At 43.7% G+C, this 15,517-nt stretch overlaps 1 protein-coding gene across 3 annotated transcripts in view; it reads left to right on the top strand.

The window, feature by feature from the left end:
* sorcs1 (sortilin-related VPS10 domain containing receptor 1) overlaps positions 1-15,517 on the top strand; it is a 188,696-nt gene that overhangs the window by 136,300 nt on the left and 36,879 nt on the right. For all 3 annotated transcript variants that reach the window (XM_030092968.1, XM_030092969.1, XM_030092970.1), the window contains exons 6-11: positions 4,530-4,594; positions 6,085-6,203; positions 6,375-6,464; positions 8,789-8,968; positions 11,474-11,620; positions 13,232-13,334. In XM_030092968.1, coding sequence (XP_029948828.1) covers positions 4,530-4,594; positions 6,085-6,203; positions 6,375-6,464; positions 8,789-8,968; positions 11,474-11,620; positions 13,232-13,334 — 704 coding nt within the window. The remainder of the gene's footprint in view (positions 1-4,529; positions 4,595-6,084; positions 6,204-6,374; positions 6,465-8,788; positions 8,969-11,473; positions 11,621-13,231; positions 13,335-15,517) is intronic.

The raw sequence follows: 15,517 nt of genomic DNA, 5'->3' as shown, positions 1-15,517 counted from the left end.
GACAGAAAACTGCACCAACACAAATTTACAGGTCACTGTCTTCAGTGTTTGAGGTTGCAGTCGTCTGAGTGACAGGCACTACACATTTATCTCCAACAACAACAACAACAAAATAAAGTGCAAACAATAGAATGGCAACACCTTAGCAAAGCATGGGATTTGCACTCAGCTCAGTGAGCCAAATCAGCTGTTTAGAATTTAATTAATTGAACTGGCAAGCAACTTCCCAGTGCACCAACAAATACAAAAGAAATTTAAAGTGAATGTTATGCCTCTGAATAGAACTTTTAACATAGATTCACACTTCTCCCCTGCACTCACATACATGGAGGTGTGCAGTGAATCGAGGCTGTGGGGGCGGGGGGCAACCTCATGCATGACGTGCCGCCTCAAAGTTTGTGTCCTGGGCACGTTATGGAATAACTCTATAGCGATCATGGGTGTGGGGAGCTTAAGTGTTATTTTTGTGGTTTGTGTTGGCGTTGCAGTGTTAGTATTGGTTGTATTTTAACTTGTCTGTATGGAAATTTAGTTCGTCTAGTTAGTTCAGATGAGTTTAGTTTAGAAGTGTTTGATGACTTCCTGTCACTGTCTGTTCTGACTAATGAAAAGATAGCAACTATAAACTGTAGTTAAGGTAGGGAGACCACAGGGTATTGGTAGTGGACCACATTATTAATGTTAATAAACAAGGGCCGGTTACTGACCCGGGGCCCGGCAGTTGGAAATCCTGCATCAGCAAATTGCTATTTTGCTGCTTCTTCTCGTCATTACCTCATAAATATCTGTCTTTCAAGAAGAGCTAACATATTATAGAGCATCTTCCTCCCACTAGCCTACAGAACTTCGCATTACCAACAGCTCAGCTAATCTGTATGATAGAACTATGTTTGCACTATGAACACATTACAAGCTGCTTCAGAATAACTAGTCAAGTTTTTATCAGCAGTAGTTAGTTGGGTAACTTTCTTCAGACTTACAAATGTCACCCATACCAACTTTCAGCAACTTGCACAGCACCGGTTTTAATACAAGCATTTACATAATGATGAAGATTTATTGGTTTAAATTCATAGTGTGAGCGCTGCATAAATAAACACCACAGTTTTGCACAGTTAAATTATTCCACAAGATTATTGTACTGCGGTGTCAACTCGGTGTGGCACAGTTAAGAATATAAATTATAAATAATTACGGGGATGAGGAGCCGCTGCAGGGAGCGAAATAAGTCTGAGCGTATTGACTTGTTCTGTCTGACAGTGCGAAGGAGCTGCAGAAAAGTTTCATGGCCGCAGGCGGAAACGGCTCCGAGGCGGTTGCTGCTCGGCGTGAGGTGGGAGGGAGAGGAGAGGGAACTCGGACCACTCCGACACCGCCGCCTCGGAGCCCGCACCGCAGCCATGTGACTTTGAGCCTGACTCAGACCTCTAGAGGGTCCGGCTGATCCGGCTGCACTAACTGATGTAACTTCGTCTGAGAACCAGATTATAGAGCATCTTGCTCAAACTGATCAAACTGATCTTAGTTCAGCTGAACCTGATGAATCTCAATGTTATAGTTATTCAACCAATGATAAGACAAACTAAGTAGTTACTTTAGTTTATTAAACCTATTTAACAAGTGACAACCAACACTGAACAAGTAATTCAGAAATACTTTTTAACAACTTGCACAAACACTGCTGATAACAGTAATGCTGATACTCCACATGGTCTGTAAATGAATCTGCTATTTCTTCAGTTTATTTTAAATAATCACTTTGATGAATTATTTTTTCAATCCTGTAAAAACAAGCATATTTCTCAGCTTTGTGTGAATATTCCAATGAGTCACACATGAATGGATTTCTTTAACCTGTGGCTGTGATACAGCAGTCAGCCTCATAAAAACAAAAAAAAAACAAAAAAAAGTTCATTTAAAGGTAACTTGTTACTTTGTATGCCCAGTAAGTGAAAACACCACAGATTTTTCAGGATGTAATGAGCCGCTGAGGGATGTGTGACGGATATAAAGATAATGTATTTCCTCTGCCGTTGCAGAACATTTGCGTGGCAGGTATCAGAAAAACTAAAGCGAGCCAAATGAAGAGTAGTTGTGACATTGCGAGCGTCCCGGACACAACGCGTCATTGATTCTCTTCAAAGTGAGGAGCAGATGAGCCAGGAAAGGTTTTTAAGCTTTTCATTATTCATACGTCTGACATGCCGGATCGTCCTCTGTGGCGTCCGCTCACTTTATGTGAGCGACAGCTGCAGGAGGAAAGGCTTTGTGGTTTTCCTCAGAGATGAAGCAAACTGCAAGAACCCCAAGATGTTTTAATGCCTCCTCTCAGCAAGGCTTCCAACCGCAACAGAAGCTCTCATTTGGACCTCGCTGCAAAGTCTCTCTCTGGATGTGTAATTGGCACATTTAGCTCCACAGGCTTTTGATCTGCAGTGCTTTTTTTCCGCCGTCCTCAACACAGGTGCTACCTGCCCAGCTCTGCTGGTATCCAGCCCCTCCACACTGTAACTAACACATAACAGAAAAAGCTTTCACCTCCACAAACTGCAGAGGAACTGAGGGGCAGTAACAAGCCGGGCAGCCAGGAGTGGAGGCAGCCCGCAGGCTGGTGCTGCAGTGACTGACGAGCTATTTTTGGGATGCGCCGTGTGCAGTAGGTGTGGTGGAAGTCCTGGTAATGAGGAGCCGGCGTGTCGTCTTCATGAGGACACCGAACACGCGAGGAGGAGAGGCAGCTGGAGCACAGGTCAACAAACTCTTAACCTTCCAAGGCGTCGCTCCTGTTGGCAGCGAGACGTCACTAATTAGCAGTAATTCTAAACGCTGTGCGCAGTGATGTGTGAGTAATGATCATCAATCTGGAATCAGTCACTGAGGCTCTGTTCACACAACAACACTTGGGTAGATATGTTTGTTGTGATTGTAAAAGCTATAATAGAATTTCGAAGATGCCATCTGATCTGTGGATGATGCTTAAAAGCCACTAAAATCCATTAAAGGTACCAAGCAAAAGTAGGAAAACACAAGTCGACACCCATCAGTCACAGTCAAACATGCATTCAGTCACTGTCTCGTTGCACTGATCCCCGTATTGAGTGCGGTGATTGAAACTGTTCTTGATTCCGGTTGTCCTTGTTTTTATTGCTGTGTACCGTCTTCCTTGAAGGCAGCAGATCAAGTAGAGCATGACCAGGGTGTGTGTTGTCCTTGACAATGTTGTGCAGCTTCTTGAGGCACCGAGAACTGTGTAGTTCCTCCAGTTTCATCGTTTGTGTGTTTTCATCTCAGAAAAGCTTTGTCTTTCCAAGATGTTTTCAAAAATATGTGTGATTATATGACAACGGCGAAGACGCTGAAAACGATGTAGTTAGCATGCCAAGCCACAAGTTGGTGCTGTTGGTTGTTTTTGTGGTGAAACACAGACAGTTGTATGGACAAAAGACGTGGTTGGATTGCTGTAATGGTGACTGCAATGAAAGCTGAGTTACTTTAGTCACGCTGGGCTCATTACTTCAGGTAAAAACAGTTGAGGAGCTGCAGAGCTGCTACCACTCTGAGCTGACTATTAGCTTTAGCAAAGCTCCAGTCTTCAATGATGAGCTGCTCCTCTGGTTTCTGTGGTTTCTGTGCACAGTCCTGGTATGAATTCAGCTCGTTTCTCCACATGTGACATTCGAAAGCTCTGCATCAACATCTGGATCTGCCTGCATGCGATGCTTTGTGAAAGCCAACGGCTCCATCTCATGCCCGTCTCACCTCCTCAGAGACCACACGGCTGTCCAAACCAGTGTCACACAAAGTGCCCGCTGAAGGTATTCCTTCAATCGCTGAGCGCTGAAAATCTCGAAGTTTAAACCGATCATACATTATCCTTTTTTCCTCCACGGCTCACCACCTGGATGGATTATTCAGAGGGAAATGGAAATGTGGTCAGGATAAGTAGGCCGTCTTATTCACAGCCGTGTTTCATCTGGGAAATCACCAATACTAGCGATGAGTATAATGATTGGAAGGGGCCTCTGTCTCATTGTGTCTGCTTTTCATTCCCGCCATGTGTGTGTGCTACCTGTCCCCACGTTTCCTTCTGTGTGTGTGTGTGTGCAGCCTCTGCTTCTCATCCCTCAGTCTTTTTAATACATATTTAATGCCCTAATGATTATGTGCTATTCCATCTGCGGGCATCCCCACTGTAGCCAGGAAATCAATGGCTTTTCCTCTGCTAATGATGTCAGGAAAACCTCCGACTTTCTGGAGGAGGAAGGACCTTGTGGGGGCTCCCAGCATTTAGATCACACAGAAAATCTGAGGCCCTGATTCTTTCACACAACCATAAACAAAAAAAGAGTCCTTCCCGTTGATGTTTACCGCCACGGCTGTCGATTTAACTCTCTCCATCCGTGTAAATGTGTGTGACTTTGCGGCGTGCGATGTGTCTGGACTGGGACATCAGCAACGTCGGGCAGCATCTGCCCGAAGGTAAAGAGACTGATCGTGATGTTCCTGAAACACATTTGTCTCCCTTTCAGGTCGAAAATGGGTTTGGACAAAGAGCCGGGCCTAATTCACCTGGAAACCAGCATCTCTGAAGGACGTGAGTAATTGAATTCTGAGTCTTTGTACTGTACGCTGAGCATTGTGCCGCAGCCCGGAGGAGCCGGGAGCGCGGTGGACGGGCGAGCTGAAGGGTAACGCGGAAACGCTCTGAGGACACACAGTGACAACGGAGGGGAAACTAATGCATACATTACAACACTTTTAAAAGCCTCTGATTCGACTGAGGAGCTGTGCAGGCAGCTTATAGAGGAATGTCACACCATCAATAGGATGACTTTACTGTACTTTTGTTTAAAAAGTATCCTTTAAAACAAAGTGCTTGGACAGAAAGCAGCAACTAAACCAAAATGATTTATTCTATTGGGAGCAGATTTTTTGCGCAGTTGTTATTGTTTTTAAGTAAATATTATTATTCTGTCTCAATGCAAAAATGCAGTAGAATATAATGGAAACTTTGTTAACTTTATTAACCCCACAGGGAAATTCTCGACACTGTTCTACATTAGTTGTTGGAGTTGAGTTTTGGCAACATTTCCAACAACCAACCAACAAATCCCCATTCCGCTGGCCTTAAGTTTGACTCAGTTGGTTTATGCTAGTTATCTAACCAGTTTTAGAATTTTTGTTGGACTTGTTTAAGGTGAACTACTGAACTACTGATTTTCTTGATTTGACCGTCAATAGTGGTTTCGAAGTTTCCCAGTGTTGGGAAACTTGTTGCATTTGAACAAAAGTGTAAAAAAAAAAAAAAAAAAAAAAAAAAAATTGGACCTGATCAGTGTGTGAGGGGTAATCCAACATTTTCATAAAAAAAAAAAAAAAAACACAATATGATGCAAATCCATAAAAACTAATATTTGTATTTTCTTATCACTGACAGCTTCAATAGTTTTGATGCAGGAAGTATTGAGGATTTTATGTTGTTTGTCCAGCTTTTAACTCAGTATAGTGAGGACCTGGTGTGTTTGTGACTGGACATGAATGTCGACTCGTATTTGGCGATTGTGAACACACTGGGAGGACCGCTTGGTATTTTCCTCTCTCATGCAGTTTTGTAAGTATCCGTGCCACCTTTCTGTCAGAGCACTCCTCTTTGAAGCCAGCACATTAGAGAAAAGCCAATCATACAAACACGTATCGGCCGTGTCAGATGTTACGCTCACTCAGCCAGAGACCATCAGTATTGATCATGCGCGCTTGGAGGGAGCCAACACATATTTGGCAGAGGCTAACATGTGGGGACAGGCTCTCTCTCCAAGCTGCGATTGAAGGCAAAGAAAGCAATTGGCCCCTCCGGTCATCCGTCTTCCCCTCCGCCCGGCTCCTCCCTGACTGGGACCACTTTATTGGCGCAAGTAATGCAGGAGGCCCGAAGAGGCCGCCTGGCTCGGGGTGAAGGCTGCTGCCTTTCTTCATTGGCTAATACAGCTGCTGATGCCACGGCTTGACGCGGCTCTCTCTCTATGTGTGTGTGTGTGTGTGTGTGTGTGTGTGTCTGTGTGCGCGTGTGTGTGTGTGTGGGAGCAGAGGCGCTCTACGTCACCTGCAAGCTGCAGAACTGCACGGATGCCAACAAGGGCAAACCATTCCCTGGCTACATTGACCCCAATTCTCTGGTGGTGCAAGATGAGTATGTGTTTGTCCAGGTGGGTAATTGTCCAGTTTTCTCAGTGAAACACATTAGAGGAGTGTGCGGTGGGGTCACTCGTACAGAGGTGCTGTTATTAGTGGAACATTATGTGGAGCTGGACTGTGAAAAGTCTTCATCCGTTTCCTCTAATGTTTTTTTTTTTTTCCCCTTCTTTTCCTTTCTGAAGGTGTCGACGGCGGGCAGGCCGATCTACTACGTGTCGGCCAAAAGAGACATCTTCACCCCCATGAAGCTGCCGAAGTACACCCTCCCCAAGGTAACACGTCCACCGCCCGGGGCAATTAAAATGAGCAATGGCAATGGATTGATAGGCGGCGAAGATCACAACACAGCAAAGTGAGTTTATGAGTTTAATGAGGAGATTTATCGAATGAACGAGATTGAAGACGTGTCCGGTGGGGCTGGTGGAGGCTGGGGAGGGCGGAGGTTTACTGATTGGACGGGGGAGACGCGGCGTGTCATTTAGCGAGCCGGCGATCGTGCCTGAAAGAAAAGAGGGGATGAAATGTATCGATAAAAGATGGGTGAGGGAACAATTGATGAGGAACAATTAGAGAGAGTGCCGAGTGGAAAAGAAATGGAAAAGAATGAATGAATCCATCATGGAGTTTGAGTTGGAGAAGGCTGGGTGATACTGATGAACGCATGACATGAATGAAGTTACTGCAGAGAAGGAGGGGTGGATGATGACTGTCCAGGAAGTGGTTTAGGCTGATGATGACTGGATGGAAAAAACAGGGTGGCTCAGAAATGGATGGGAGAATGAATGGATGACATGAGGGAGCCATGTGGGTGGAGATGAAGGGATGAAACAAGGAATGAGTGCAGGAGAGGCGGCGTGAACAACGCAAAGGGTGGAAGATTGATGAGAATGAACGGGTGAATCAAATTGACAGGATGAAGGATGAGGCTGAATGGAGGGGTTTTGAATCAATGGGTGAAAAAAGGGATTAGAAATGAGGATGAATAAATGAAATAAGTTGTGAGCTTTACATTATGAGTGAAAAATAGGATGGATCACAGATGGACATACGGTGAGGATGAATGAATGAATATAAGGATAGTCAGGAAGTGATAGAGATGAATAGGTGAAATAATGGACAGGTGAGAAAATGAAGCAGGCTCATTATGAATGAATGAAATGAATGATGCATTAGTTAAAAGTGTGGTGAGGATGAATAGGTTAAATAAGGGATGTGATAGAAGAGTGAACGGATGAATGAAAAGTGAAAGCAAGGCATGAACAAATGAAACAAGGCTGAATGAAGGAAATGAAGACTGAGTGAGTGAAGAGGAATGGCGATGAATGGATGAAAAGAGGAATGGACGGGCTGATGATTGAATGCTGGTATGGATGAATGGATGAAAGAAATGATGGAGGCTGGTGGTGCTGGTGGTGGGATGAGGGATGAGGAAAAACACGGAGCAAAAGGGAGGGGAGCGGTGAATTGCTGAATGAAGAGATGCAGAAGTGAATGAAAAAAGCGTTATAGTTTAGAGTCACCTGGAAAATCAATCAAACCTGATCGTCTGTCTTTGAGGGAAACAAGGCGTGGCCAGGACGGAGGATGTGTGAACGGCTGAATCAATAACAACGTAAATCTCTTTAGGAGCCGCTAAAGTGGAAAAGCAGATGAAGTGCTACGAGACATTAACGGGAAAGACAGACGGAATGATGAGGACCTGCCACAGACGCCCCTCCTGGCTGCTTTGTTGTTTGATCGGCCTGAACTTCGGTGAAGTTTCCAGCTCCGAAACGCTCGTAATGATGTGTTTGCGGCTCTGATTGCTGTTTGGAGCCGGAGCTGCCGTCTCCTCGCTGCTCTGCGTGACGCCCTCTTTGTCATTTACGGGCAAATCAAGAGTCGCTCAGCCCTCTCTCCCCGCTCCGTTATTCACCTCGGCTCGGTGTGCGCCGGGCCCGGCGCCTCGCGTCCCCCTTCACAATTAAAGACGGTTCATTCAATCAGGCCCGTGGCTCCGGGTGGCGCCGGGCTCGCCGTGAGGCGGTGCAGGCGCAGTCGGAGGTGGATGAAGCACACACGCCGTCTGAGCTGCGTAATCTCTGCCCCAACAAGCCCGACGTGCCGCCGATGATTGCTGCATCCTCTTAGTTTTAATACATGAACACAGACGGCGTAACCATTCTGATTATTGAATATGATTAAACCCAGCGGGGGCGTAAGAGCATGTGTACGACAGGAGCACTCTGCTGTACTTATTGAGACATTAGCCATAATCTGACTCACTGAAATGGAAAATTGAAGTTTTCACAAATGTCAGTGATGTGAATGTCACTGAAAATCACTAGTTGATTACAACGATAAGGACGACAACATCATGCGCTGTAGAGCAAGTTTAAATCCATTGGTGTTACCGTTGGCTGTACACGAGGTACGACTTATTTAAAAATTAAAAAAAATTAAACTTGCTCATGTAACCAAATGAATATCTGTGCTCTAAAATGTAAAGCACCATACAGGACATCAAGCACTAACAGGTGTTTAGCGACCGGTAATGTATTGATGCCGAATAACTCAGGAAACTCGGTGAACTGAGGTTTAGGCTCTGTCCTTCCAGGACCTGCACGTCATCAGCACGGACGAGAACCGCGTGGTGGCGGCGGTCCAGGAGTGGAACCAGAACGAAACCTACAACCTGTACGTGTCCGACACGTCGGGGGTCTTCTACACGCTGGCTCTGGAGAACGTGGTCAGCAGCATGGGCCTGGAGGGGAACGTCATGGTCGACCTCTACGAGGTACCCGTGTGTGTGTGTGTGTGTGTGTGTGTGTGTGTGTGTGTGTGTGTGTGTGTGTGTGTGTGTCTGTACATGTAGTAATTTTGACTGCGTGAAATCTATAATATTAAGAAATATGTGAACTTGCAAGGACCTCTAAATGTACCTGTCTCCACCTCTGACCTCTGACCTGACTGGATTTGACTCGTCTGCTTTGACGCTTTACTGATGAGTGTTTGTATTATCTTTTTTACTTTATTTGTTGTATCATTTATTCATTTTTTCCTCCAAATGTGTGGATACTGCTTGAAACTATTAATTTCCATCAGGGATGAAAGTATGTATATACTCTATTATAATCTATTGAAGGGTTTTATTACCCTCAGTTTAAGCTTGCAGGCTCTGACTTTAGAGTTCGTTTACAAAACAACGTTTCAAGTGATAACTCATCATTTTTGTGTTTTCATTTCAGAAAAGTTTCACCTTGACATGGCAACTTTTTGAAAATGATTTCCATTTACATGGAAATGGCACAAAAAACTGAAAACGATGTAGTTTAATGCAGAAGATTAGCATTCAAATTCCAAGTTTAGCTACAGACAAATACTGGACGGTGAGGACAGAGACATTCACAGGTCCTGCATTGCATGCACAGGTTTTTGACACGACAAGCCTCTTATAATAGCCTCAATCCAAAGCAGCAGTTCGGGACACAAAATGACTCGCCTTCACTTTTTAAACTGCGCCGTTTTCGGCGTCCCTCCCTCTTTAAATAAGAGGCCTTGATGAGTGGCCGGACTGCAAGTTTATTATGAGCACTGATCAATATTTCAGAGCTGGGAGGCAGAGATGATGAAAAGCGCTTGTTTTGTCATTTTGGAGGGGAAGCGTGCTGCTGGAGGCCCACAGCCTTCACACGGCGCCTGCATACGAAGCAGCTCCCACTGCTGACATCAACAAAGCCTAAACAGCCCACTGCCAGGATATGGATTTCTGCCTCTTTTTTTTTTTCTTCTTCTTTTTTAGGAGGCTGAGATTATTTCTTTCTTTGATTAATAACTGCAGCTCTTACCTCACAGAAACACACCTAATGGAAAGAAAAGCTGAGAGGGAGTTTAGGTGTTGGTGCAGATAACTATTCTTCTTAACTTCCTGTTTCTTCCAAACAAGAGAAGACTTCAGTAACTAGTTGATCGTTTGCATGCAGCCGCATTTCATAAACATTTAATGTTAGTAGACCCTTTTTTATTTTACTTGACACAAATGAAAAAGAAAAGAAAAAGTACGAAGAATTACTTCAGTTTCAACTTGAAACAAATCACCCAAGTAAAAAATGTCATGGAGTTGAATATGAAATTTTTTATGCTGTTTTTTTGTTCTTTTTTACTTACAAGCCAGAACAGTAAAGGAAAAAAATGGAAATACTTCAATTATTTTATAAAATCTAACATATATGTTAGTTTCACTGTTTTTATAAAGTTACTTGAGAGATTAATGGAAAACATTTCCGTCCTTTTTTTTATGTTCTGTTAAATTTAGGAGTTTTAGTATAGGTAAATGAAATAATAAACGATAATACACACACTTGTTTGTTACACTTAACAACACAGTATCACCCTTGACAAGTGAAACTTCCAGATTCACTTTTTTAAATTATTTTAAATGGAAATGCTGTATCAGTCATACATATCAATAGTAGAAGCATTTGTCTTTTTTTTTTTTTTGGTTAATATTTTCACTTTAAACATAATATAGTACCCCACCAGAAGGGGGCTCCAGAGATCATGTCACTTATATTAAACCCAAATGCATTGCTCTTTGGTACCAAAAGCTGATTTTAATTTCTATTTTCACTACTTGCATTAAACTGGTGAAATTATATAACATCAGGATTGTAGAACCTGTTAATGCAACTCCAATAAAACTCCTTTCTTAACTTTATGTCATGAAATGCGTCTCATCTTGTTCAGGTTTGCATTTCAGCGACTGAAAATTCAGTTTCCAGGTATTTAAATGAGCTCCTTCAAAAGGGTTAAAAACCAAATGCAGGATGAAGGTTTATCTCTGAATCAAACAGTCAAATAATGGAGGCATTGATGATGCCGCCCGTGTCTCGGCGCGGCCTCGACGGGACAATCCGATCCACTGTCTTGATTGGGGTCGCCACCCGGAACGCAGGATATGCTAAATCTCTCCTCCAAGCAAGACTGAAGTATCTGCCAATTACTAAAGTGGAGTCTCATTGCCGTGACGCCGACTGTCGTCGACTCAATCCGGCATCCCTGAGCCGTTGGAGGAGTCTCCGACGAGGAGTCAGATTCATTTAAGGAGCGCATTGATTACTCCTGAGTCTCCGACCGAGGATCTTTATCCCTCTCAGAGCTCGTGGCCGTCTGCGTTTTGTTGGGAGTGGAGAAGAGGAGCATGTGGCTGCATTATAAGTTACCGAGAAGCTGCAGTAGCAGTTACTCCCTACTTTTTACGTATTTTCCAGGTTCCGACTTTGTTTTCTCTGCATTTTCTCAGGTGGCAGGAATTAAAGGGATGTTCCTGGCCAACAAGAAGACGGATAACCAAGTGAAGACGCACATCACCTACAACCGAGGCCGGGACTGGAGGCTACTGCAGGCGCCCAGCAAAGACCTGAAGGGCAACAGCGTCCACTGCGTGCTGGTGAGTGTGTGTGTATGTGTGTGTGTCTCCATCAAAAGGAGGCCTTGACAGGAGTTGACTGATCCCGGCAGCGTCGAGAAGGCCGAGCGTGGAAAGAGCAGCGGCCGTCAGAGCTGAGTGCTCCGAGGCTGGCGAGCTGAAAGGTCAGCCGTTTTGATCCAGTCCAATGAGCTGACCTCCCATTTACGAAACACGCAGGGAGAGAGAGAGAGAGAGAGAGAGAGAGAGGTGTCAGGCCGAGCGGCACAGGCTGGGTTTTTATCCGCCTCTCAAAGTTTCGGGCCGGCGTCACTCCTGCGTTGTCTCGTCTAGTTGAGCTTTCGATTCTAAGGAAAGTTCAACATTTCAAGTCAAGAATCTAAGAGCGAGGTGAAGTTTGAGAATGAAAGCTGCTTTTTTTTTCTTATCTTCTGTTTGCAAGTGCTGAATGCAAGAAAAAAGACTCAACAAGACGGCAGTAAACACAAGTAAAGCCAAGCAGAATGCAACACGCGAAATAATGATGCATTCAAATCTGAGTGAAACTTTCTGAAATGAATTTTCATTCAGTATTTGTACTTTTCCTGTTATTGACTGGCATGAATCAGTTCATTTTGTTAAATTTATTTTCTCCACACTTGACGAAAAATGAGAAAAAATACTCAAACTGGCCTCATCAGTTGAAATCTAACTTAAAAATTAACCTGAAATGGTAAAATTAAACTACCCTGACATATATTTAAACTATATCTAGCGCTAGATAGAAACCAAAAATGCTAATAAAAACATAGAAGAGGTTGAAAAAAGTCCTAAATGGACTGTATGTCTCATGTCACTATAAAACTAGATGAAAGTCTAAAACTCATTTAAACCAGATAAGAAAAGTGTAAAAGCAGAGCAAACCGAGCCTGAAACTAGTCTGAGCCACTGTGAAAATTAACACAGAGCTCGTCCAAAGCACTTTTTTTAACCTCTGTATCACTTTTATATCTGAATTTAAAACCTTTCAGAAAAGTTTCTCGTATACAAAGCAACATTTTTAAAACAGATACACAAAATGCAACAAAAGTTTTTCAGTTTTCTCCTGGAAATGCATATTTCCACTGAGCTACCATTTTGACAGACGTTAAATCATTCAAGCATTTTTAAGAAGCGACTTGACCTGTGGCCTGCTGGCGGCTTCAGTCCACGTCCACTTAACAGCAGTTTATGTACAGAAATAATTGAGGTTTTTCTTTTTTTTTTCCCTGATGGAACAATTAGCGATTCCGTGTCGTGCCTCGCCTTCCACTCATATTATACAGTCATTTGTCAGGAAATGTCAGAGTTTTAATAAACCTCCAAACAGGCCGTCACAACATGGCCGGCACCGCTGGCATTTTGCTGGGTCGTAATGAGAATTGTGTCGGTAAAGGTTAACCCAATCAAAATTAATGGCGAGGCCGGCCGACGGGGGGAAACGCTGTTTGTGATAAAACTTCACACGCTGGAGAATTTGCAGATCCGACTCAATGCAACAAGCCGTTTTATTCCAAAGCGCCTTTTTGTTGTTTTTTTTTTTTGTTTTTTTTTTTTGTGAACTTCCGATTCGTTGTGATAACTGTGGTTTTTGTTTTCTCTCCTCTAATGCAGCCGTACTGCTCGTTGCATCTCCATCTGCACGTCTCGGCCAACCCCTACACGTCCGGAAACATCGCCAGCCGGGACTCGGCGCCGGGGATCATCGTGGCATCAGGTGAGCGGATCCGTGCCCAGTTCTTTCTTTCTTTCTTTCTTTCCTTGAGCCGTTTGATCTTTTTCATGGTGATTTACAGATGGATTGTTTGTTTTTCAGCAGCTAAAATGTGATTCGGTCTCTGGAGAGACGTCAGTTAAGCTTTTGCCAGAGAAGAATATTAACAGAGCATTGAGATAAACAAAGGCATATTAGTCTTCATGTCTGTAGCCAGGCTCAAATATAGCCTTAAATTATGTTCTATCTAAACTATTCATGTACTGAAAGTAAAAAAAAATCAAATCCAGATCGCATAATTTTAAAACGAATGTTAAAATGAGGCTTTTCAGGGGAGAAGGTTGTTCTGCTCTACATTAGAGGAGTTTATGCTAATTTAAAGAGACAAAAAAACGTACAAATCACTGACAGAGTGAAGGAAATCTGTCTGTTTGGGGTTGTTAAATAATCCTGACACTCTTCTCCAGCGCTTCGCCGCAGCTCTCACTGCATTTAGCGGTTTACAGTTTACGCGTCTTTCTCGCTTGTTTCGTTGTAACTCGGTCCGTACACACATCAAACAACGTGCAGACTTCCCCTCACCTTTGAACGGGGGCAAATGACACCGGGGCGAGAAGCCACAGCACAAAAAAAAAAAACAAAACACACATGGTGCTCACACTTTAGCCCTCCGAGTCACGTTGTTCAGAAGAGAGAAAGCGAACGCCGAGGCGGTGTGAAGAAAACAAAGAAATGGAAGAATATGAGCTCCGGCGTGCCCCAGGTGGATTCACACCTCAGTGATATTTACTCCCACACTGTCAATAACGCATCGGCACACGCTTCGGGTGTCTGCAGAAGGCCAAGCTAACGCTAGCGGCGGGAGCGGCGGACCTCCGCGAAGCGCTGTGAATTAAACAGGTCTCGGCGACGCGGGGAAGGAGAAATCGACGGGTTTTCTTCCATCGCCGTCTCCGTCTGAGACTTTCCTCCCACCTGTGAATGAGTATCCTGCCTTCAGGGAGCGTTCGTCTGTTTTCCACGGCGGCCGTCTTTTCCCCGGTCCGTCCCGTCACTTATGATGGACGACTTGACTCAGCGTTTTCAAAATGCAGAGCTCACGTGACAAACCAGAGGGGGCATCCTCCACTCACTGCAGCATTAGTTGGAATTACACTTCAAGCACATCAAGCAACAGGCTTCAGTAACCCAGGAATAAACGAGTAAAATAATGAACAATAAATTGTTGTCTGCACTGTTTGTTTTCATGACAAAAACAGACAGCACCCTCTAGTGGCCTGGCATGCTAACTACGTCTTTTTCAGCAATTCTGTCATTTCTGTATAAACAGACATCGTTTTCAAAATGCTGCTGTACAAATGTGAAACTTTTCTGCAAAACAAAATTCAAAAATGATTTGTTTTAAATGAAGCGTTGTCCTTTAAATGGACTCTCTGCTTTCCTGCAGGATTCGTGACCGAACCTATTCCCTTGTTTATCTTTCTGTATTGCGAAGAAGTTTAGCGTATTGTAACTTTGAGTCATTTTTTTCATTGTTATTATTTTTCATTTATTTAATCCTGGGAATTGAATTCCACTTCAGTTCCGATCTCTAAAGACATGAATACTTGATGAGCGTTTGTCTCGGGACTGTCAGAAGGTGTGACTCGGAGTGTTAATGGCTTCTTGGAGTGGAAGCTCTCATACATTATGCTGCGCTCCTAATGTGACCTGGGATAACGGACAGTTTCTCTCTGCAGTAACTGATCGTAAATGACAGCTGCAGTCTACTGCAGAGCTACACAGAACAGGGTCAGGAGGTGATGGAAAGGCGAGGGGGTTCATTTCAGTGGCATCATTATCTGTTTAGTCTTTATGGAGAGAACCATTACAATTATTAAAATGTTCTTTTAATCTCCTTTGTGGACCAAGATCAGCTCTGTTTGCGAAAGACAGCAAATTCAGGTTTTAATCCTTAATCCGGGAAATCACCTCTTTTGTCATGTTTTCAGCCTTAGTTTTTGTTTTTGTTGTACAATTTTTAAATTAATTTTTCTTTTCATTTCTTTTTGCAAAAATGCATCGAGATGAAATTCCCACCATCGCTAAGTGAGAACACGTTTTGGAGGATTTGTTCTGAAGGGAAAAGCAGAGCTGGACATGTGGGAAGTTTTTTGTAAACTCTGAAAGGCTTTGAACAGAGGAAT

The sequence above is a fragment of the Salarias fasciatus genome, chromosome 6 (assembly GCF_902148845.1).
Source record: "Salarias fasciatus chromosome 6, fSalaFa1.1, whole genome shotgun sequence".
In the NCBI taxonomy this organism is placed as follows: Eukaryota; Metazoa; Chordata; class Actinopteri; order Blenniiformes; family Blenniidae; genus Salarias; species Salarias fasciatus.
This window is presented reverse-complemented; position numbering and strand designations above follow the sequence as displayed.